The 23,500-nt window shown below is 28.7% G+C and overlaps 1 protein-coding gene across 2 annotated transcripts in view; it reads left to right on the top strand.

Moving 5' to 3' along the window:
- Positions 1-23,500, top strand: part of LOC142322109 (zwei Ig domain protein zig-8-like) — a 705,864-nt gene that overhangs the window by 642,192 nt on the left and 40,172 nt on the right. For both annotated transcript variants that reach the window (XM_075360807.1, XM_075360806.1), the window contains one exon: positions 4,654-4,864. In XM_075360807.1, coding sequence (XP_075216922.1) covers positions 4,654-4,864 — 211 coding nt within the window. The remainder of the gene's footprint in view (positions 1-4,653; positions 4,865-23,500) is intronic.

Here is a 23,500-nt window from a genome sequence, read left to right as displayed (position 1 = left end):
TATAATGTTAACATTTCAAAATATATAATTTCAAATATTTAAAAAGATATTTAACATAACAATATTTAACATGATAATTATAGAGAATTTCTCTTCTTTTTTTGTAAGAGTTTTAAGTTTTTCATTTACTAAAAATAATGTCTATTTAGAAATATAATATAAAGTGAAGCATGTTAATTATGGAAAATTATTATTGTTGGAATCTGTTTACAATTTATGAATTACTGTATTTTACGTTGAAATGTTTCTTTTCGAGGAATTGAGTTAAAATAAAACGAGCTCATTGTTTTTCTTACCCTGTTTCTAATAATTTCCACCTCAACCCCTATTTTCATCTTTCGTTTCTTCTTCTTTTGGGTCTCTCTTCTTCTTCTTCCAGTTTCTCTCATCCCAGTTAAGTTTTCTTCAGTAGAACAAAGTTGCATCATTAATCAATCTCTTCTATTGTTGCGCTCAATCTTGGCGTGCTAAAAAACTGATGACATAAACTGTATTTAGTCACCCCCGGTAAATTCCTCTTTTCCCTCAATGCTATTAAATCTTTTCTTCTGCTACCTCTTTTAATAAATATTTTTCTATTATCGCGTAAAGTTATCCGTCTTTATTAATATAGCAATCCATCAAACAAACTGTTTATTCACCTTTAAATAAAAAAAAATTCCTTGTTGATTAATAATAAAATGTGTTGGAATATCATACAAGTTACAAAGTAATATAAACATTATTGGTATATTAATTATTTTACTACCTGGATTAGTATATTTCAGGACTAATGAGATCAGAGTATCACAATGAGAAACTCATGGAGCAACCACCGATAAGGGAAGTAACGTTTATACTTCACATTTTACCTAACTCAGAGCTTATAGTAACTGTTTATTGTGTTTCCCTTATTCTAGAAGCTATATGTTCTAACGCTATCATTATATAACATTATTTCAGTTCATTATGTTTGAGTATTTATTAATGAATCATTTAGTTCAATGATTCGAGGGATTATTTATATAGAAAGGATGTTTTGTAAATAAATGATAAACAAGACATTTATAGTTGGTATGTAAAATATATATTTCAATCTCATAAACAAAATTTCGTAATTACCTAAATACTATGAAGAAAAGAATAAACATTTATGTGCCGTCCTTTAAGGGATGAATTCGGTTCTCGATATTGACTTGGCAGTTGTTTAAGGCAGTTGTTTTTTTGATTAAGGCAGTTGTTTATGGCGTCTCTTGGATGACGATGGTTACTTTGAACTGAAGATTAAAGAGTGTTATGTAATATATTTTCGGTTATTACAGGTTCTTGTTGCATCTACATAAACATGACTGCGTCATACAGATCTACTCCCATACCACCCATATATACATACATTCATGCATTGTGTACTTTTATGGATTTTTGTAAGCACTGTATATTTATCAATTAATGCTTAATATTTACTTAATATTTTTTCTTCAGGCATTTATTTATTAAACTTTATAACTTTTTCTTATCTATATTATTTTCTTCAGAGTAATTTTTTTTTATAACAGTTTTTTTAATGAAGTTAATTTTCTTTTTAAATAGTATTTTTTTTTTTTTTTTTATATTTATACGTTTTTTTAATTTATACATTAAAAGTGTAATGATTTAATATAACTCATAGAATTCTATATTTTGTTTTAATATTTTCCTTTTGTAAATTATGTACATTATTAGCTGAAGTAATAATTTTTCAAATATTATGTTAAGTACTGTGAGTAAAAATAAATAAAATTAACTGACCTACTTCTACTTGTAGATCAATATTACATATTTTTCCTCAGTTATTGAATTTCATGTAATTCGACTATAATTTTAGACAAATGTGGTCAGGATCAACAATTAAGTTTATCTTAAGTTGATTTGGTCAACAATTAAGTTTATTAAAAATAATGGAAATTATGAAAGAAAAAATTTTACGGTAAAAGAAAGTAACTGTAATTTTACTCCAGAGCAACAGGACATAGTGGGGATTGATAATATCGCATGTAAATGATTGTTAATGGCTCGGCAATTTCTACCACAGGAGCTTATAGCCCTTTCTTTCTGTTTCATGTTTAGCCTCCGGTAATACCGTTCAAATTATAGTTCAGAGGATGAGTGAGGATGATTTGGGTGAGTCTAAATGAAGTGTAGTCTTGTACAGTCTCAGTTCGACCATTCATGAGATGTGTGGTTAATTGAAACCCAACCACCAAAGAACACCGGTATCCACGATCTAGTATTCAAATCAATGTAAAAATAACTGACTTTACCACTAATTGAACTAAAAACTTTACTTTATTATTCTATTATACAATAAAAATAAGTTTAAATATATTAATAATACAATTAAACAACATTCCACATTATTGGAAATTAGGTATCTATAGAGCAGTAACTCTCAACCTTTTTAGCTCCACTAACCACAAAAAGTAAAAGGAAATATATAAATGGATATTACGTGACCCCCCCCCCCCAACCGCAACCCAATAAATCCTATTTAAGACTATTTAGCTGCGTTGAAAGCAAAGTGTATAATATGCTTGTCGCTATCAACGCAGCAATGAGCATGAGCAATTTACAGGTTTCAACTTGATGAATACGTGCTCCTTTTAATTTGATCTGCTTGCATAACATTTGCTATGAGAGCGTCATGTTCAACAATAAGAAAATTCAGTTGGTGGAGTACATCCTGAAAGATATAAATAATTTCTGGAACAGATACGTACTGAATCCATTTAGTAAAAACGTTGGTGCAGGTGCTAAGTTACGGTTAAAATTCATCTACCAACTCATCCAAATGTCTACCGATAAAAAGTTATAACTGCAATTCACGTCTGAAGATTCAGGTACGTTTAGGCTTGCTTGTCGAAGTGAATGTGGAAATTTAGACATAGAAGCAATGAAAATATTAATCCCTTTCGCCAGGTCTTACCTCTGTGAAAAGGGTTTTTATCTATGGTTGTGTTAAAACTGCATAGTGGAAAATAATTTTCTATCATTGAAAACAAGTTGGTTCTGTGTAGTTTTAACGTAGATCCACGAATGGAGAAACTTTTAAATGAAAAAAAAAACGCAATTATCTCATTAATTTATTTTCTTTATATGTGTACTTTGTAAAAGAAAGTAAAATGTTTGTGGAAAATAATTTTTTCCTCATAAAATGATTTCATTGTTACATGTAAAGTTGTAGGCTAATTTCGCGACCCCTAAGTCGAGAAACTCTGCTGCAGAGGTAAGCCTGTTTCAGATTTTACCAGCAATATAATTAATTAAAAAAATAGGAGAAATAATCTGAAGTGGACTTCCACTGTAGTGGACACATGACTTCCTTGTAGCCTATTAAATAACACGTACACATTTTTTTAAAGTGAAAAGTACATAAAATTTTATTTCGTTAAAAATTTCTGATATTTTTTCATACATACATACATATATATACACATATATATATACACATACACATATATATATATATATATATATATATATATATATATATATATATTGTTGTTGTTACATCGTAAAACTGTTTTTACAATGAAAGGTTAATAATTATTAATAAATCAATATATTTAAATTAAAAAAAAAAGATAGTCTTGATTCGAACCGGTGTACAAGGGGAAACTTGTAAGATCCAAATATTTTATTAATTAACATTTTATTTGGCTATAACTCTGGAACGAATTAAAATAAGTACCACTTATGACATATCGTTGAAAAGCGTTCAATGAGAGCTTATTACTTCAATTAAGAAAAAGTCCAAAATCCAATTTTTTGGGGACTTTTGGGCTTTTTGGACACTTTTGATTTAGTCGATTGCAAACAAAAGGAGAGGTGCACAACTAGATGTTACAACAGTCCTAAATCCAAAATTTCATCATCCTTCAGCTAATCGATTTTGAATTATGCGAGTAAAAAGATATCAACTTAATACTAACCTTAGAGATGACAAGTGGTATTTACTACAAACTTATCGTATAACGACGTTTTTCCTATTAAAGAAATATAGAATTCCACTCAATTGACATATTGACCCTTATTACTGTAATCAACCGTTGAAATATCGAAGAAAAATATTATATAACACAGATATATTATATCACATATATTTTAATATACGATGTTGTTTACAACATGAAAGGCCAGCGCGATTAACACATATATTTGACAAACAACTCAAATAAGCCTAATAAAGTCACAAACCAATCAAACCTCATAAGCATGGCGATTGGTCAATCGACAGGAAGAAACGCTTCATCACAAATTTTGAAAAGCGATCTTTTTCTCGAAAAATAAGTTAAAGCTTCCGTAATATCATAAGATATTAAATGATAAATTTTAGGAGCCATGTATACAATCTTCAGAAATTTTAATTTTTTGGAAAGGGAACAAATATTTATCTCTTATTTCTACCAAAATGTACGATATTATGATCTCCTTCTGCATGCCCTGCTCTTAAATATCTGTTTTAAATTAATTTATAGATGTATACTTGTCTTAAGAAAATATTTTTAATTCATTAAAAATAGATAACGATGAATTTAACCTTATTATAGAAAGTTATATATTATAATGTATAGAAGTTTTATTGATTCTGTAATACAGTGTTAATTAATAAATTAATTTACTTTTAATAAATTTCAGGTCTCCTGGATAAGAAAACGAGATTTACATATCCTATCAGCAGGAGTGTTGACATATACCAGTGACCAACGGTTTCAGGTAATCAGACCTGATAATTCTGACAGATGGACATTATCGATAAAATTTCCACAGAAGAGGGATTCTGGAATTTACGAGTGTCAAGTAAACACGGAACCTAAAATGAGTCTGGCTTTTTGGCTAAATGTTGTTGGTAAGTTTTAATTAAAGTTCAACTTATATTTCTGTAAAAAAATTAACATATTTCTAGCGTATATTATTATGTGTACCAGAAAAACTGCATCAGTTCTATGATCTGACTGTATGTAAAAAAAAATTAATTATTTGTTTTTTTGTTTCTATGAGTTGATTTTGGAATACGCGCATATCTGTCTGCAAACCAATAGAGGATACAACCATCTTAGTAGAATCTTTAGCCGCTAAGAGGTATGTATTCACTCTTTACGAGCCAATACGTCCTTCATTCATTCTTGGAGGTGGACCAGTACACGTCACTATCTCAATGTTCATTGGCCATTGCCGTAGGAACAAGTCGCCGGTATTACAGTTCCCAGTTCACCACTAACTATGAAAATTACCGATAATAATGATTACTTACTAATAGTAAGGAAATTTTGTTAGATACTTCATCACGGTGTAGTCTTGCAACTATATTTTGCCAAACCCAGTCGCTGCTTATCTTAATTACGCTCAACTTTAAAAACCAAATAAATGTAACTAAATTTATATGTATTTGATCATTTTTGTTTGTATATCGGTATTTTATTAGTTCTAAATTCGCTTAAAAATGCCTGAATGTACTTCTACATGTAAGATGCTATTTTTCATTTTCACCTAGTGACTGTACTGAATATAGACGAGTCAGAAGTAAATTGAAATCTATGCTAATTGTCATTAGAAAGGAAAAGGAATTCCTGAAAGAAAAATTTGTATTTTAAGTAAAAAAAAAATGTTTTTTTAAATATTAATTATATGACAGTTATTTAGTACTGTCACAATAATTTCTTTATCGATGATTAATCTACCACATGGAATGGATCTATTTTTAGGGTATGAAAAGTGTTTCCCATTTTACCAGAATTCGAACCCGGAACATTCCACATTCAAGTTGAAGGGCTGAAATGTTTCCTTCGCTGTCGGCTTTCTCCTATCTAGCTCGGTATTTATTGTGGTTGTAATTCATGTGAATCACTAAGGAAACAGTTTGCATTTAATTCAGAATTTTCTCTATTTGAGATTAATCTTGTTTACTGTACCACTTCCTACGATGAGTAAAGTAAATGTTTAATTTTATGAGTTGTTCATCTTCTAGTGGGATTAGCTTGCCGATGTGCAACAGTATGTTTAGATCAGTGAAGAAATAACGGAAAACCAGTTCATTTCTAACTTCTCTTAAACTACAATATTCCAACATTCCATGTCAGGGTTGGTATGGGAAAGTGTATTGTATTTCTCTTCACGCCGCCTCCTTGCATAAATGTATCATCTTCGTTAGATGATGGTTTACATTTAAATATAGGCATTAGACATAAAAGGACGATTTTTTCGGAATAATTCGTGTCACTCTGTAACTTGGCATGATGATGTAACCGATGAAAACTATTGCTTCTAACAAAAAATTAACATAAATTAGTTTTAGAAAGGCGTTGAAAAGGGGAGAAAATTGAAGAAATTGCCCGAATGACCGGCAAAAATTGCATATAGCTCAACCGGAAATCACTTTAGAGAAAAATATCAGAGAAAAAATTTCTATGAAATCGCTTAACCTATAATTTGAGATGTTGCAGATAACGATTCTATAATTAGGAGATAATTAATAGATAACAGCAAAGATTACTTATTTCATGAAGAAAATATTGTAATTTAGGTGTATTTTACGCTTTTTCTTGTCTTTTTCAACGCGTTTTAAAAAAACATCATCAATTTTGAATGATTAGAACCAGAGATATCAATCACCGCTTCGACTTGAAGCCCCATGATCACTTATTTGCGAGCGCTCGAGAGCTGTGAAGCATACGACGCCGCGCTACGCTACTAGTGAAAATTCAACCGCGCGGTCGGTTTACTGTTTTGTAACCCTGTTCCGTGGACATTTTTGCACTAAAAAATTTGAAATACACATGAAATCAATGTTTAAACATTCGTTAATCATCTCTCCAAATTTCAGCCCTTTATTAGCTTCGGAAGTATGAATTTTGAAATAAAAAACACACTATTGCAAATACTACTAAACTGACTTTAGTTTTTCGAAACTTAAGTTAAAGGTGAAAAAAGTACTTTCGGATGCATTTAGTTTCATTTGAATACACGCATTTTTTGTCAAAGTATTTTATTTTAGAATATTGCAAAATTTTATAAAAATTAATTAAAAAATACAAAAATGAACTGAAAAATAATATTTCTTATTAAGAGGAAAGTCAGATTTTGCCTCTTCTTTCAATCTAGCCCACGTAAACTCTATATGCTCAAAAAATAGGGACATTTAGTTTTTTTGCAAAATACTTACTTTGCAATACCAAATTAACGTATAACATCCAGCTTGAGGGTACTTTTTGGACATCAGAGCTATTTTTCTCCAAATTTGAAATGTTTAAAAAATAAAATAAAAAAGCTGCCGAGTTTCAAACGTCAGGTTCATTTTTTGCGCCTTTTTGCGTATTGTATGTGGCCTAATGATGGAATCGTAAACTACATCTCAATTTATAGGTATAGCGATTACCTAAAACGTTTTCCTTTAACGTATTTTACTAGAGTGATTCCGGAAAGCTATTCGCGATTTTCGTTGGTCACTCGGGCCATTTTTCCAATTTTCCCTCTTTTCCTCCTTCCGAAACCTGAATAATAATATTACTTTTTGTTAGAAACATTAGTTTTCGTCGGTTAGATCATCTTTCCATGTTACGGAATGGTAAATATTTTTCGAATTCAATGTCTAATTCTCTAATAATGTTGTTTAGAATTCCAGAAAACTCCTTATTATATATTATAGGTCATAATTATGAATATAAAAATTTATTTCATCTAAATAAATTAATCATTCTGATATTAAATATATCTTTCATCTATGATAAATCTAATCACACGACGTATCACATGATACTGGTAATAATCAGTATTTTTATTAATTGTGACGCCATAAATGAATAATAAAGGATCATTAATTGCAAGTCTTCAAAAACTTTCCTCCAAATTTCATAAATTTTCTTCTTCCTATTGCTATGTATCTAATTATTTTCTGTAGTCTAAAAGCTCTTATTAATTTTTTTTTTCATTATAATATTGAAAAGAATATTTAATATTTTCAAGAGATTTTCATTACATGCGACAAATTTAAATGTCAATTGAAATTTAGAGCATTATTTCTGAAATTTTCTTCTAGGTTTATAAAATATGTTTTATCAAATTATAAACAAGATGATTGATTTTAGAGGAAACATGAAAAAGTAACGATTTAAGATAATAAAGTGCTCATTATTTAAGAATGAATTTTTATCAGATTCTTTGAATTACTTTTGGTCAATTCTTAAAAATATGAGAGGAATGAGTTCAGTCAAGGCTAGTTTTTCATAGGTGGTCAACGTAATAAACCATCATAATACGCGAACATTTAGAACAACACTTAGATTATTTTCTACTTTCGGAATTTTTTGTCTGGGTCCAAAAAATGAATCATGCTCAAAATTAATTTTGTGTCTGATAGGTCTTACACATAATATTTAATAAATTTATGTTTTTTAACAAAATAATTTCTTTTCTTTTATTTAATATTATCATAAATTGGAAGTGGAATCTAATAATGATATAATTCATGACATAAATGTGATAATATTATCGCTATTTTTTTTTTTTTTTTGTAATAAAAGCTTTTCTACCTCCCTTAAATTTTCGAAAATCTTGATTCATTTTTTTGTATTAATTTTTTTAAAATTAGAGTTCCGTATAAAGTTCTGTAAGTTATAGACTATTGATAAATAAAATTAAAAAAAAAACTTCAAAGCTATTCAGGATTTTGGATTACGAATTACAGAAATTGAAGAAGGTTTTATGCTTTATCTGTTTTTACATAAGAGATTCTGTTACAAAATTTGAGGCTAACGACTTTATTATTTGCTCAAAAAGAGATAAAATATTTGCTTTATTATACATGCTTGCAGAAAAACTATAACAATTAAATTCTACTGCCATGTTCGACTTTTTCACTAGTGGGGATATTAAAATATTGGGTTAGTAGTAATATATTTTGTACTTAAAAAGCATTATAACATCAAATTTTATGCGGTTAAAATATCAGTTGGTGTAAGACACTTGAGACAAAATCTAAAATTAATGGCTGTTCTGATTCCAGTACTAATTCACAAGAAATAATGTAAGAGCCATCCATAGTACCCAGAAATGTTTATTAACATCAATTCAGTATCAGTTACAAAAACTTATAATGACAATAGTATAACTTACATTTATCTTTTCTTTATTTCTCATTTCTTTATCTATGGTTTTTTGTTTGTTTATTTCTAATTCCACTCTTCATTTATCTTTGCCACATCAGATTTCTTCTTTAAGAAGAAATTTACTTTAAACTAGATTTAATCAACCCACTCACCTACTGGTGAGATGGGCTATCCTAGAATTCCTGCCTTAGATATATTCTCCATTAATACAGAAGATTTCTAGTTTAGCATAGAGGCATAAAAAAACAATCAGTAAAATATCGCAGTCTCTAATAAGAGGATGATTCAGACAGAAACTAAAATTCACGGCCGTTTCTTTTATTTCTTTTATAAAGGAAAATTACAAATAAACTTTTTTATTTTATTAATAAATTATTTTATTTTGCGAAGAAACTGACACCTAACATTGACCAATGAAGTCTGATTTATAAATCTATCCTACGACCAATCTGGGCTACAACGCTTCCAAAAAAAGGTAACGAGAAAAATTGCGGAGACGTCTTGGTACACATGAAACGATGAGATTCACAAATGTCCAGAGCTTTGAACGGTTCGTGAGGTTGTGAGAGAGCACAGTGTTAAATACCAACAACGTCTATAAAATTACGTCAACTACCTAGCGATCAATCTACTTGATAACAGCGGGAACGTCTGAAGGTTGAAACGTCACCATCTGCTTGACTTAGGAGCTATTGAATGCTAGCTTGCAGTTACTGTCGCCAAATCTAGTTATGTTATTTTTGGTAACCTTTTTAATTTTTGTCTGTAGCTATAAATTGTATAGTTCTTATCAATTTCTGCATTGTTTTGTGTCTATCGATTCGCTATGTTTGATTATTTGTTTATTGGTTATTATTAGTTTTAAATGTACTATGAATTGAAAGCAGATATATTCTTTTTCTTGATAACTTTTGTTGTGGATTGACTTATTACGGGAGTTCCTTTAGAACACCGTATTGTGTGCTTATTATCAAACGTTTAGTATTTTAACTCAATACTAGCAGTGGAAAAAAATAAGGACTAAATAAAAGTATGATCGTTGAATTTATATGAATATAAATTTTAGTTTACTTGTCTTGTAATTTCTTTATGTAATATCTTACATTATAACGTTTATCCAGCATTCCAAATGAATTGAAGTGGTAACCAGTCAAAGCGGTGCATTATGAGAATCACACAAATTGATTAAATATAATAAATACATTTGTTGTGAAATAATAATTCTTTTTTTCTGGTAACAGAAAAAAAATGTGTTCAGTAACTACTTCAGTATCAAAGTGACAACCAAAAAATTGGATAAAACCTATCTAGTCAAAAAATAAAGAAACAAAGAAAACAGTATTTTTTGCTATGTTATAAGATTGACATATATGAAAATAAATTATGTCTGTATGTTCAGGCAACATTCCTGAATGACATATCCGATTTTAATGAATTACATTTAACTACATTTAAATTTAAAAAAAATATCATTGGTGGTGTTCAGCTCTGACAGAAACAGTTTTTTGCTATTTTTCACTTGAAGTATTGTTTTTTTTAAAAACAGTACCTAGAATTTACTTTTACTTTAAAATTTTAACTAATTTTATCTAAAATATTAGAATATTGAAATTTTCTCATTTATTCTTATCTAATTTACGATAGAGGGTACGTTTGCATGGAATATAGACTGCCATTATAATTATGTAAAACACTTTTTTATAGAAAAGGTACGTAATGTATTTATTATGTAAGAGGAAAAAGAAGGGTCGTATTCTGTATACCAGCTCTATAACCAGATTATAGAGCCATTACGAATAGAAAATATTACACGCTATTCAAATTTTCGACAAAAGTAGTTAACAAACTGGCATGTCGGTATTTAAAAAATACAATTCAGTTGTTAATTTTTTAAATCATTAATTTCTTAAAAATTAATAGCAACCAATTGTTTCTTTAATTTATTACTATTTTTAAAATTTGTTTTAAGTTTCTCTTGTTAATATTTGCATTTTTTATTTTAACATGTTGAATAATATTGAATATTCGGCATGTATAATGTTTTTAATCGGCATCAGACTGTACTTGTATATGTTTTTTTTTTTCAAATCAATTTTAAAAGTATTAATTTTAGAATTTCAGAGCCAAATTCAGAGGCAGGTTGTGTAGTTCAAATTATAATTGAAATTTCATTATTATGATTAAAATTGTGTCGCATTATTATTTAAAATTCATAGTGGTTTATCAGCCATTAATCAATGCTTATTACCGATGATAGACCAAACGACCCTTTATCACCAATCAGAAGGCTTAATCGACGGAACTATATGAACTTCAAATGTTTATCTTCCACTCAAATTCTTTTAACCCAATCAACCTCTATCCTACAAGCTGTGTAAAATTTTCACACAAACTTCAATCTTTAAAACTTTAATTACTCTATAAGTTTGCCGTTAATTTTATTTATTCGTGAAAATATGTATTTGCCTCTCGTGTTATTGTTTTCAAAATCATTCCCTGATTTGGAATAAAAGAAAACTATATATAATGTATAATGTGTTTAATAGCAAAATCAGGCATTATTGCTGTCTTATATTTTTTTTATAATATTAGAAATATTTGGATAAATTTTCGTGAAGTAAAGTTTGAAATGACAGCTATTTGGAATAATAGGGCTATCACGAGGAATACAAAGCTGAGACTGTTAAAGGCTTTAGACCTAGTCTTCTCAGTAGTCTTGTACGGCGTTAAGATCTGGACATCAAGGTGAAAGACCGAAGGAGAAATAGTACATTCAAAATGTGGGCCTGCAGAAGAATGCTCTGCGTCAATGGATGGTAAAGAGGACGAACAACTGGATTGTAAACAAGCGGGAGTTCACAGAAGAAGTTGTCCGCAATGCGCTTTCAGCGCATACTCTGCTTTTTCGGCCATATAGTCCGTCAGCCCGGCTAAAGTCTTGAGAAACTAGTCGTTCAGGGAAAAATCGAGGCAGCAAGTCCCGTGGAAGACCGCTGAAAAGATGCTGAATCAAATTGAAGAGGAGACTGGAGAATCGTTAGGCACATTGATTCGAATGGCGGGAATTTGTCAGTGGGATTTGAATCGGGTTCTCTGTCGTGAGAGGAAGGATCACTGGCAAACATCTAAAATGTGTCGTTAATAATCTGGTAGGTAATTAGACACGAACTGTTTATACTAAAAAAGTAACCAATAGTTTAATAACAATATTTATACGAATAGTACACAAAGGATGACGTGTAATTATGCTCCAAATTTAGGTATCAACCATTTTCCAAAATATTTGGCCGTTTATATCAGCATCCGTTCTGACCCCCTCCCCCTGGGAGAAGACACCCGCCTTTTGACAATCCTGGTCACCACATCTCCCCTTCCGTTCCTATCCCTGATGGTCTTTACCGGAGCTCGTCTTTTAGACCCTCTAAACCTGATAACACAACACAGTTATCAGTTTGTCCTCTTTCAGAATCCTACCGATGCAAATGCCTCCGGTAGATATTTCCATCAATTATTTACACAACCTACTATCGCTTTCGTGTGGCCTCTTCCAACCACGACCACCTACCATAACTTACAACTCTCAATTATCAAATTAACCGATTTACGGAAGCGCGATCCCCCGCGCCTTCCTCTAATACCGAAGGTTTTACATAAAAACTCTTCCTATACCTAACTTCAATTTAAATTAAAATTTTTGAGTTGCCTCAAGGACATTTGACCATGAGGATAAAGTCCTTGCACATCTCATCAAAGATAATTTTTTTGAATTTGTAAAATTTAATAAATTCTCAATTTTTTATTAATATTGTAGGTGAAATTTGAATTTTCTGCTCTAACGTTATAGATTATTCATTTTTTCTTTCTTTCAAAAAATACTCAAATATTGATTGAAATTTATATTAAATAAAAAACAAATTTCAGTTAATTAAATATGATCAATTCAAATCCAAAAGTTACATAACTAAAGAAACACAATAAATTAATCGTAACAGCCATAACAATTAACAGTTCAATTGTATATATCGTATTATTAAGATACGCTATCTTAATAATAGTAAGATAAATATCATTCTTACACCTTTACAGATTAACTTTTTTCTGGCGTTTTTATTACGTCTTATATCGTAATATTACATATAAATATAATATAAACAGGATGAATACGTAATTAATTAATTTTTAGTATTAGATTTGAGGAACAGAATTGTCTTTAAAAGATTTTTATGATAATTTTATACCTCTAAACCAACATCTTAAATGAGAATGCTTACTAGCTGTTAAATCCAAATAAAACTTTAAATAGATACTTGTATTGATTCCACCTATAACAACTGTTAAAATGCTAAAAATGCTATTTACCTTTACTGATAATAATTAATGACTGCTTCGGACCTTATTGAAAACATAAAAAGACAATAACAATTTTATTTCAGCTAATCTCTCTCACTGCTGGCCACTGGGAGCCAGGACACCAAATTATCATGATATATTAATAGAGATTGGCACTTTAGCATATTTTAAATAGCTTCCTGGTTATACTTCTACAAGAGTAGAACCAGCGACTGCACATTTAAAAGTGTACATTTTCAGCATTTTTAACTTTTAGTGTGGAATTTTGTTTTGGATATTCAATTTAAGGATAATTATTAATAGAAATCAGAATCTTTCTACAGATGAATTTAAAGGTTAAAGATAAACTATTCTTGCTGCAGATGAGTTTATACGATAAACGGGCTTAGGGCCTATAACTGGAACAAATGTTTATTTCTTAGCATTAGTTCTTTTATTTCCATCAATATCTTCGTGTACTGGCATATAATACTGACAATTTTTTTGTGAAAAAGTATAGAGTAGCACTCCCACACCGATTCAGGATATTATCTTAATGCATAATTGAGGTGTCTTACTAAATAATTATTGATATTAAACTTAAATTTATAAAAAATTATGATTAAAAAAAATATAACAATTTTTATTTAATTTGTAATCCTATGCAAAAAGGAAAAGAATTCTTGCGTAATTCTGCGCAAGAAGACCGACTTTTTGTCGGTTTTATTTTGTATATTTGTTGTGTGTAATTTTTTGCACGATAAATATACGAAACATAAAATAAATGAGAAAATTTAAAGAGGTATAATTTTTTTTTATTGAATATTAAAATATATTTTTTGTTTATACGAAGATTAAATTGTTATAAACATAACTCGATGAAATAATTAAAAATACCGTGTAGACCTTACACACAAGCATCAATTTTAAACTCATTCACCACGGTAACTCACTGCTTAAGCGCGTAGGAAAAATACAAAATCAACATAACGTTGACTTTGAAATGTGAAAGTCGAATAAATAACATAACCTCAAACTGAATTTATAATAACACATAATATCTAATACATCACATCTAATACGTCACTAATACATCATATCTAAATTTTAATGAAATTGATGCAGTAGTTTTGGAGATATATATATATATATATATGCCTGTGCATGTAAGGAATATGGCTCATTTTGACGCCTCAAAACGTAAAGAGAATTCAATTTATCCCTAACCCTACCGAACGACCGAAAATAATGACGTACTTTTATTCGAAAAGTCGGTAAAAATAATTTACTCCCATTTTCCATACATTAATGGCAGCAAAATTAACTGACTTTTTTTATATGCATTTATTAATATTTAATTTTTTAATTTCATTTACCTACCGTTATTTATTGATATTTTGATATGTTGTTCGTTAATATTTCTAAACATCAAAGAAAATATTATTTAAACACTTAAACAATGGAATGATATTTACATAAAATTTAAAAAATGAATATACAGCTCCAATTTGCTGGTACTGTTCATACTTTATTTGTGTATCATATCGGCTGGTATATACTCGTATAATGGATACGTTTATTTGTTTGATGGATTTTAATATATTCTGAAATTGCATCAACTGTAAGTATATTACTGTTTATTAATATGAACGATTAAAGCTAAAAGAGCAGCTTATAAGTTGTAATCATGCAAACAGTGACTGACAAATGAATTCAAAATCCTATAACACTTAAAGTAAAATTATGAAAAGTTAAAAAAATTTGAAAAATTATAACCTTTATTTAAACAACAGGAATTTTTTATAAAACTGAAATACACACTGTTATTCCAATATTTGAGAAATCTTTAACAATAAATTTAATATTAATAAATAAATATCGCAGTTTTTGAGTAATAAAATATATATACTTTTTTATTATTTTATCGATAAATAAATAAATAATTAATCCATTTTTATGTGTATAAACGTAACATAATATCGTATTGGAAGTTTATGAGAGAAAATCATTTAATTCATTAAATAATTTAAATCATGTAAATAAGGGCATTTGTTATTCGTGATTTATTTAATTAAAGCTATAATTTACTCCTAAATAGAGGAGATAAATAATGTGTCAATTTTTCCTTGACAAACTGGTTGTTTAGTCTTTCCTGCAGTTGTATAATTTTATCTACGAGGGCACTCTCACACAAACACTGATTCGCTTTCAGATTTATTCATTAATTTACTATTTCATTAAAACTAAATTAATTTACTTATTCATTAATTTACTAAATACAATCGTTAAATATGCGTATAAATGGAATTACTAATACATCTTCATTAGTATTTTTTTTAAATTTGTACATAAGTTTACACTACTAAAATAATGCGTTTAAAAAATATTAGTATTAAATGTTACTTACTATTTTTAAATATTAAAACCATTTTTACATTTATTTTAATTCGAATTTATATTTATTTTATTTACGTTGCCTTTTGCAAACCCTACTGTGGCAAAAAGTATTTATATATGAGGAGTTCCAGAATAAAAAGTATTCCTTTTTAAACATTTAGTTATAAAAAAAGCAGATACTTAGAATTACAAAAAAATAAGCTTGAAAACAAGTAATTCAACCCAGCAGTAATCGTTTCCTTTTTTTAATTATACTTAACAAGTGCCTGCTTATAGATATCAAAGGATAAGCCAAGTTATTTAAAACTGTGAATGCTTTTACCATAAAAAATAAATATTCTCACATTTCTTGTTCAGTATGATTTTACGAGTATATATACCTTCTAATTCCCAATTATTTAGTTTCCTTACTAGAAACATAAAAGATCTGGAAAAATAAATACCAGTATAAAATTAGTATTATCATTAAATTGAAATTTATAATTCAAACAAAGTTTCATATTATAAATTTGTTTTGGGAGTTGATTAGTAGGTGGGATTTAAATATTCATAAAATTTAGCTTTAAAAATTATATTTACTTGTCATTTAAGCGTTTACTTTGATTTTTAAATAAATAAACCGTGTTGAAAGTGCAGAAAAAATACTATTTTAAATTGGATTTGATTTATGGCTATGAAAGCCATAAACATTAAACATTAACATTAAAATTAAGTGGATAAGAGTCCACTTAATTTAAATATGATAATAGATAAGTAAAATAATAACAACTTCGGCGTTTTTAGATTAAAAATTATTGTTTAGTGAAACTTTTGTTCAACATTATTATATACTTTACCTACCGGCGTTTACTCAATACTTTCTGATAAACAAGAGATGTATGATAACCGTAGAAATTTAATAGGATTAAATTCAGTTCAGATAAATACTCATGCTTCAAATTTTTTAATTAAAGTGGTAACTTAAAACTTATGATAAAATGCTCCATTCTAATTTTTAACATATGAAAGAATATTAAATCTGTACCATTACCTTTCCGAATTAAATAGTGTTCAATAACGATGTTGACTGGAGTAAATTCCTTGAATTATAAATTTACTTTCGATAAGTATTTTCGGTAAAGTAAAATATTTTATTAATTTTCAAAAGTTTCTTGGTGAAAACTAGTAGCTTTTTTAAAATAGCACAGCAATCTTTCGGAAGATGATTCTACAGCCAAAAATAACAAAAAAAAAGTTCGTATTGATATAATTCAGAAAACGGTTCGTTGGCGAGTTTCGGCTCGCGAAACATTTAGTCCTACTTTCTGCTTCCTTTGTAAAATTAAACCGTACTAAAATTCTTGGGGTACAATTCGAGGAGTAAATTTCATGCTTCCTTATGTGTTTTGATCTATGAAAATTAATAAATTGGCTTCAGACCTCTATCTCACTTAGGTTTTAAGAAAAACGGGGTAAAACACGAAAACGTGCCGGAAAATACACATTTTAAGGTTTTTAATAAAATGACTTTGTTAATTTACCAATAAACAAATAAAATTTTCTAGTTAACTTTGTAGAGAATTTAATTTTTCAAAATTTTATGAAAACAACGTCTATTAAAATTAGACACAAGTTTTAGAATTTGTGTTTAATTAGAAATAAAACACACAAACCGGATTGGAAAAGTGGTACGATTTTAACCAGAAAAATTTACATACGAATGCTAAAAATTATAAAAATAATTTGAAATACATGTTTAAAAAACATATTAAAGATTTCTATTTTTTGATTGATTGGCAGTAAAAGCTGATCAACAATTAAGTTTAATGTCTAGCGTTTGAATATTCATTTGAGCGGTATTTGTGCTGTTGTTCGCAATGGGTGATACCACAATTTTTTTTCATTTGTAGAGCTGAAGGACATGTTAACCTCTGGTAAAGTAAATAAAAATGGACCGGCTGCTGTGAGGAAATACCGGGAAAATTATCCAGATGGAAGAGTACCGGATCGTAAAATATTTGAGGGTTTGGAGAGGCGAGATCGAGAAACAGGTATGCTTAAACCACAACGATTCGATGCTGGTCGTGAACGTTTTGTGAGAAATTCCAACGCTGAAGAATCAATATTGAATGCGGTATAATTGTCTCCTGCCTTATGTATTAGAAGGTTGTCATATCGCCTTCATGTTTCGCAATCAAGTGTGTGGTGAACGTTAAGGAAGTAACAATTATATCCGTTCCATACAACAGGTTAGGATGAAATCCTGACAATAGTTAATCAGAATAGTGAACATAATCCCGATTTCCTAAGCGATATTCTAATTACTGATAAATCTTATTTTACAAAAAATGGCATTGCAAATTAACGAAACACTCACACTTGGGCAAAAGAAAATCCAAATGAAAATCTAATAAGCTCTTTATTCTTACCGCCAAGGCTCAATAAAGAGCGGTACTTACATTTTTTTCAAACAAATCATATGGAAATCTTGTAAGATATTCCACTTGCGAGTAGAGTGCACATATGATTTTTCGATGATGACGCATCTGCTCATTACTGTCGTGATGTGATGAATCATTTAAATAACACATTTAGTAAACAGTGGATTGGTCGAAACGGACCAGTAAAATGGCCACCTCGATCTCCCGATCTAACACCTGCTGATGTTTTCCTTTGGATTTGGATGAAGTCGCTAGTCTATTCCGCTCATACTGGCACACAAGAAGAATTGGACTTTAATAGAAGCTGGAGCTACTATTAGCAATAATAGTTATGATATTTAATGTGCCCGGCTGGCATGGATTCGCCGAGTTGAACTATGCATTGAACAGAATGGCGACCACATTAAGCAACTGCTTTGAAAAAATGTTTGCAGCTTTATCAAGAAACCATTTTAATATTTAATAATTTTTAGAAGAAGCCAATAATCATTTGATTTTGATCTTTTAAATATACATTTTATTCTTTTTTTTTTTGTTATTAATAAGGTTTCTATTAGTTTTAATTTACATTACATTGTTCAAACACTGATGAAAATAGTTTAAAATCGTATTACATTTCCGATCCACTTTTGTTTCTAATTAAAGTTGAATTTGTCAAATTTGTTTCTAATTTTAATAGATTATTTATATCAATTTTTACAGAATTATATTCTCTATAAAGGTATTTATGATTACGTTTATATATTTAATACATTTATAAGAAATTTCATTTGTTTATTGGTAAATTACTCGTGGCAAAGTTGTCTTATTCCAAATCCAATAAAGTGTATTTTCCGACAAAACATTTTCATGTTTTACCCCGACCTTAGGTTTTTCTCATAACCTAAGCGAGATAGAGATGTGGGATCAATTTTATTTAATTTCTTAAATCAAAACCATAAGAACCAATAAATTTACCCCTCGATATGTACCCAAGAATTTTAGTACGATTTAATTTCACAAAGAGAGCAAAAATCAGAGATAAATGGTTAGCGAATTGAAACTCGCTAACAAACCGTTTTCTGACCTATGTTTATATGAACCTTTTTTTATTAGCTATAGAAACATCTCCTTAGACATTTCCGAGTAATTTGGAATTGCTCTATATATTCTATATATGATAAAAATAATACGGTTTCGTAATTGGTTGGTATGTGATGTCAAAAATGCTCAGTCCTGCGATCGTTGAAGGTAATTACTGACTGTTATTGATCTAAATGAAATTTTTTCCGACTAGTAAAAATATTAATTTTTTAGATTATTTTTTTTTTAAATCCGATATTGCTTAATGTCTTATGTGTAATGATTGGGTCAAAATATTATATATGTTTTGGACAGGTGAATATTTAGAGGAGTCTCATTATTTCATATAAGTTTATTTGTATATATATACAATATACTATTTTTATCGTACATCCTTCATTAGCTTTCTAGTCATTTATTAGTTTTATTGCAAATTGTCTGTCTTTAGTATATCTCTTGCATACTATACTCGTATAATGATCTAATGATGACCTAATGTGAAATATATATATATATATATATATATGTGTGTGTGTGTGTGTGTGTGTGTGTGTGTGTGTGTGTTTATATATATATAATTTGTCCAGTTTTTAATGTACAGATTTATATATAATCATATTTCGTGTATGTTTACATAAATAAATAGTTTTCTTAAAAAATAGTAAAATTAAAATTCTTGAACACATTTTAAAGTAAAAAATTCAGCTTAATAAACTGGTCCCTTTATCTTATGGCTTTTATTGAGCGAAGGGAGACCTTGAAAGTAGTTCTATTTCACACTGAAAATCTATACTCTTGCCCGGGAATCGACCCCAAAAAACCTTCTTCTGGCTCTTTAAAACTTTCCTTCTGTCCACAAAAAATAAAATTTGAACTGAGGGACGAACTAACTCACATTTTTTTAGTGCTAGCAAACTCAGTCGGAATAATTTAATCGGTCGGAATTAATTTTTATTGGTATTATTAGCTAAAATTAAGTGAACTGTTTTACTCGTGTTAGTTGTTTTTAAAATAAGATTTTATCCTTTTTATTTTTTCTCTGAGAATTACTTATCTTTAATAATCAATCGTTAGGTTTGTTTGAAAGTACTAAAAGACATTCAGTATGCTGCCACGGCACGACCAACCGACCAACCTAAATCCAATGTTAATAGAATGGGTCAAGCCTTTAATCCTTATTAAATAATATACATTAATTTTAAGTAAACTGTAGATTTTAGTAATGCAAAAAAAATGATCTACCTATTTTTAACCAAATAGCGGTATTAAAGTATGAGCTTCATCCTGATAAACAGTATTTATTGTGGTGAACAATAATGTGTTTTTTTATTATTATTGTCATGACTTCTTTCTGAATTTTTTTTAATGAGGAGTATCACGTAAATAAATCTACTGAAAAAAAATGTTAGGCCCTTGAAAGGAATCAAACAAGCAAATCGAAAAACTACTTTGAAGTTGCAAATTACCTCTGAAATACATTTTATTACTAGATAAGTAACAAAAAGGTAAAATAAAACGAAGCCTATGAGATAATTATGCACATGCTTTAATTTGCATTAGGTAAACTGGATAAAAATAGTAAACAGAAAGAGTAAATAGCAAACAGAAAAAAAATCGATAAAAATATTTGTACAGTAACCACAATAAACAGACATTTAAGAAGTTCTTTTTGTACAAAAGATTTTAAAACAGTCATGTTGAAAACGTTTTAAGAGATCATTTTATCACCTGAAATGATAGTTGTAGGAAGAGGACTTGAGTTAACAGACCTTTGTTTTGGAATTAAAATGTGCGGCGCTCTAAACTAGCTTGCCGTGAAAAAATCGCAGTAACCAATAAAGATTAGATGTTGAAATTTAATTTAAACTACTCACATTTACCTCACACGTACAAGTGCAGTAAAAGCGCATGCCTGAATTTGTGCCCGTTTTCCAGTACCCGTTGATCATTAGTTACCTACACATCAAATGACGCTCCATAATATAATTTATTTACTTATTTACCGATTCTCACTCTATTTTATTTAATTAAAGCGATCAGTTTTGGAAAATTACTTTCGGAACGAGAAAACTAAATTTTATATGATAAGCTAATGGAAATCAATGTTGAAAATTGTAAGACGATAAAGTTTCCATGACAGTTCTTAGCTACACTATTATAAATATGAATTATCAATATGTATTCATATTAATAATAAAATACTAAATTAATCATCCTACCTTATATCAACGCATTTATGAAAAACTGATTTGCATTTTTAATATAAAGAATTGAAATAGACTTAAAAGAACTTTTAGTAAGTTGAGGAACTGAAACTGCGAAGATACAAAAATAGCTGTAAAAAATTACTGAAGTTGTAAGTTTTATAACACTTTTATAAGAATAAAAAAATAAATACTTCTTTAAATCTAAATGAAGCCTTTAGACATAGTAGGTCTGGACATTATCGTCTGGAGGGGTTGTCAACTTTGAATATCTTGCTTATCTTATCTGCATTAGTTCCGATTAGTAGCCATGGATAGATATACAAAGCAGAATCGCGTTGTTATTAAGATTCACTACAAATATGGTGAGTCTTTTGCGGAAACAGTTTGTAAGATTTGGGAAATATTTTTTTTTCTCATATAAGCATAATATTATCAACTGGTAATGCAATTTGTTCGCGAAAGTACTTTTGGAAATGAAATAAATCTATTATATAACTGTGTTTGGGTGTTTATTTAATTTATAATATTAATAAGAAACTTATATAAGTATATAGATATATAAAATCCCGTCGAATATAGCTAGAATAGCTTAGCTATATTCGCTGTAATATAATATTAAAGGGATTAGTAAGATGATCTCGTCAACAGTGGGGTACCGAGATTTTTGCAAATCTATACTTTTAGGATCCAGGTTTAAATACTCGTATATATCTTCATCCTTGAATTAATCTAATGATTTTCAGTGTGGAAAGTTATGTACATTCTTTCTTCTATTATATAGGTCTATTTTTAGGTATAGACTTATATCGGGCTCGTATCTTAAGGTATTCTTATTGCAGTCCTTTCAGATTTACCAATTTATACGTATCAAAAGATTTATAGTAATACAAAACTTATTGGTCATATAATTTTTTTTAACTTGAGAAAAAGAAAACTGGAATGATAGTCGTAATCAGTAGCTTGTAATATACGATAAATTCAATTACAATTGAGGTCAGTCTTCTACTATAATATGACACATAATGGGCTATTCTACTTCATTGGAATGAATTAGATGAGATGCCACTACAGTGAGGAACGTTGTAAACATTAAAACTGTACTTATATAAATATATGAAATATGAAGATATGTTGTTACATAAGGAGGGTTCCACTTTGATGTTAAGTGTGCACCATTTTTTCTAAAAGTTAAAAAAAGAATCTTTCTTACATCAAAGAAAAACTAAGCTTTTACTTTGTCAATACAATATCAACAAATTCTATTTTAACTTTTTTTTTCAAAGAGAGGAAGAACACTTAATCGCATAATGCGCAATAAAATTTATTATTTTTTTTATAAATACTAACAAAGGTTACGTTTTTTTAATAAAATCATCAGTAAGACTAATTATTTTCAAAAAACTAAAATTTTCTTATGAATGTTACTTATTGATCTACTGTACCAATAATCTAATGGTTAATCGTAGAGAAAAAATTACTTTTTACTCTGCAATTGTAATTTAATTACTATTTAGAATGATAAGTTTGTTTTTATGAACAAAGAAAATGAGACATCATTTGTCATAGAATTATATGATTTGTACAATTATTGTTTAATATTGTTCATATTTTACCGGTATCGATTTTTAATTATACTTTTTACTTTTTAATAGGTTTATAAATCACTTTTATAGGCTAAATAATTTCATTTTCTCTTGAATTTTTTTTTTTTAATTAGATAAATAAAAAATAACTCGGTAGGTAATTTCAGAAATTTGTTGGTTTTGAACACGGCCTGAATATTTTTATAGTTAGCGTTTTACAGTTGTAATAAGTTATATGAATATGTAAATTTAAAATACACCCGTCAAAAGGGTGAAACAATTTTAACCGGAATTGAAACAAAAAAAATATTTTCTTCAGATTACAACATTATTATATATTTTATAAATCACCACTGCGTATTGATAAGTGTAATTCTGCATGG

This window comes from Lycorma delicatula, chromosome 3, assembly GCF_047948215.1.
Source record: "Lycorma delicatula isolate Av1 chromosome 3, ASM4794821v1, whole genome shotgun sequence".
Lineage (NCBI taxonomy): Eukaryota > Metazoa > Arthropoda > Insecta > Hemiptera > Fulgoridae > Lycorma > Lycorma delicatula.
This window is presented reverse-complemented; position numbering and strand designations above follow the sequence as displayed.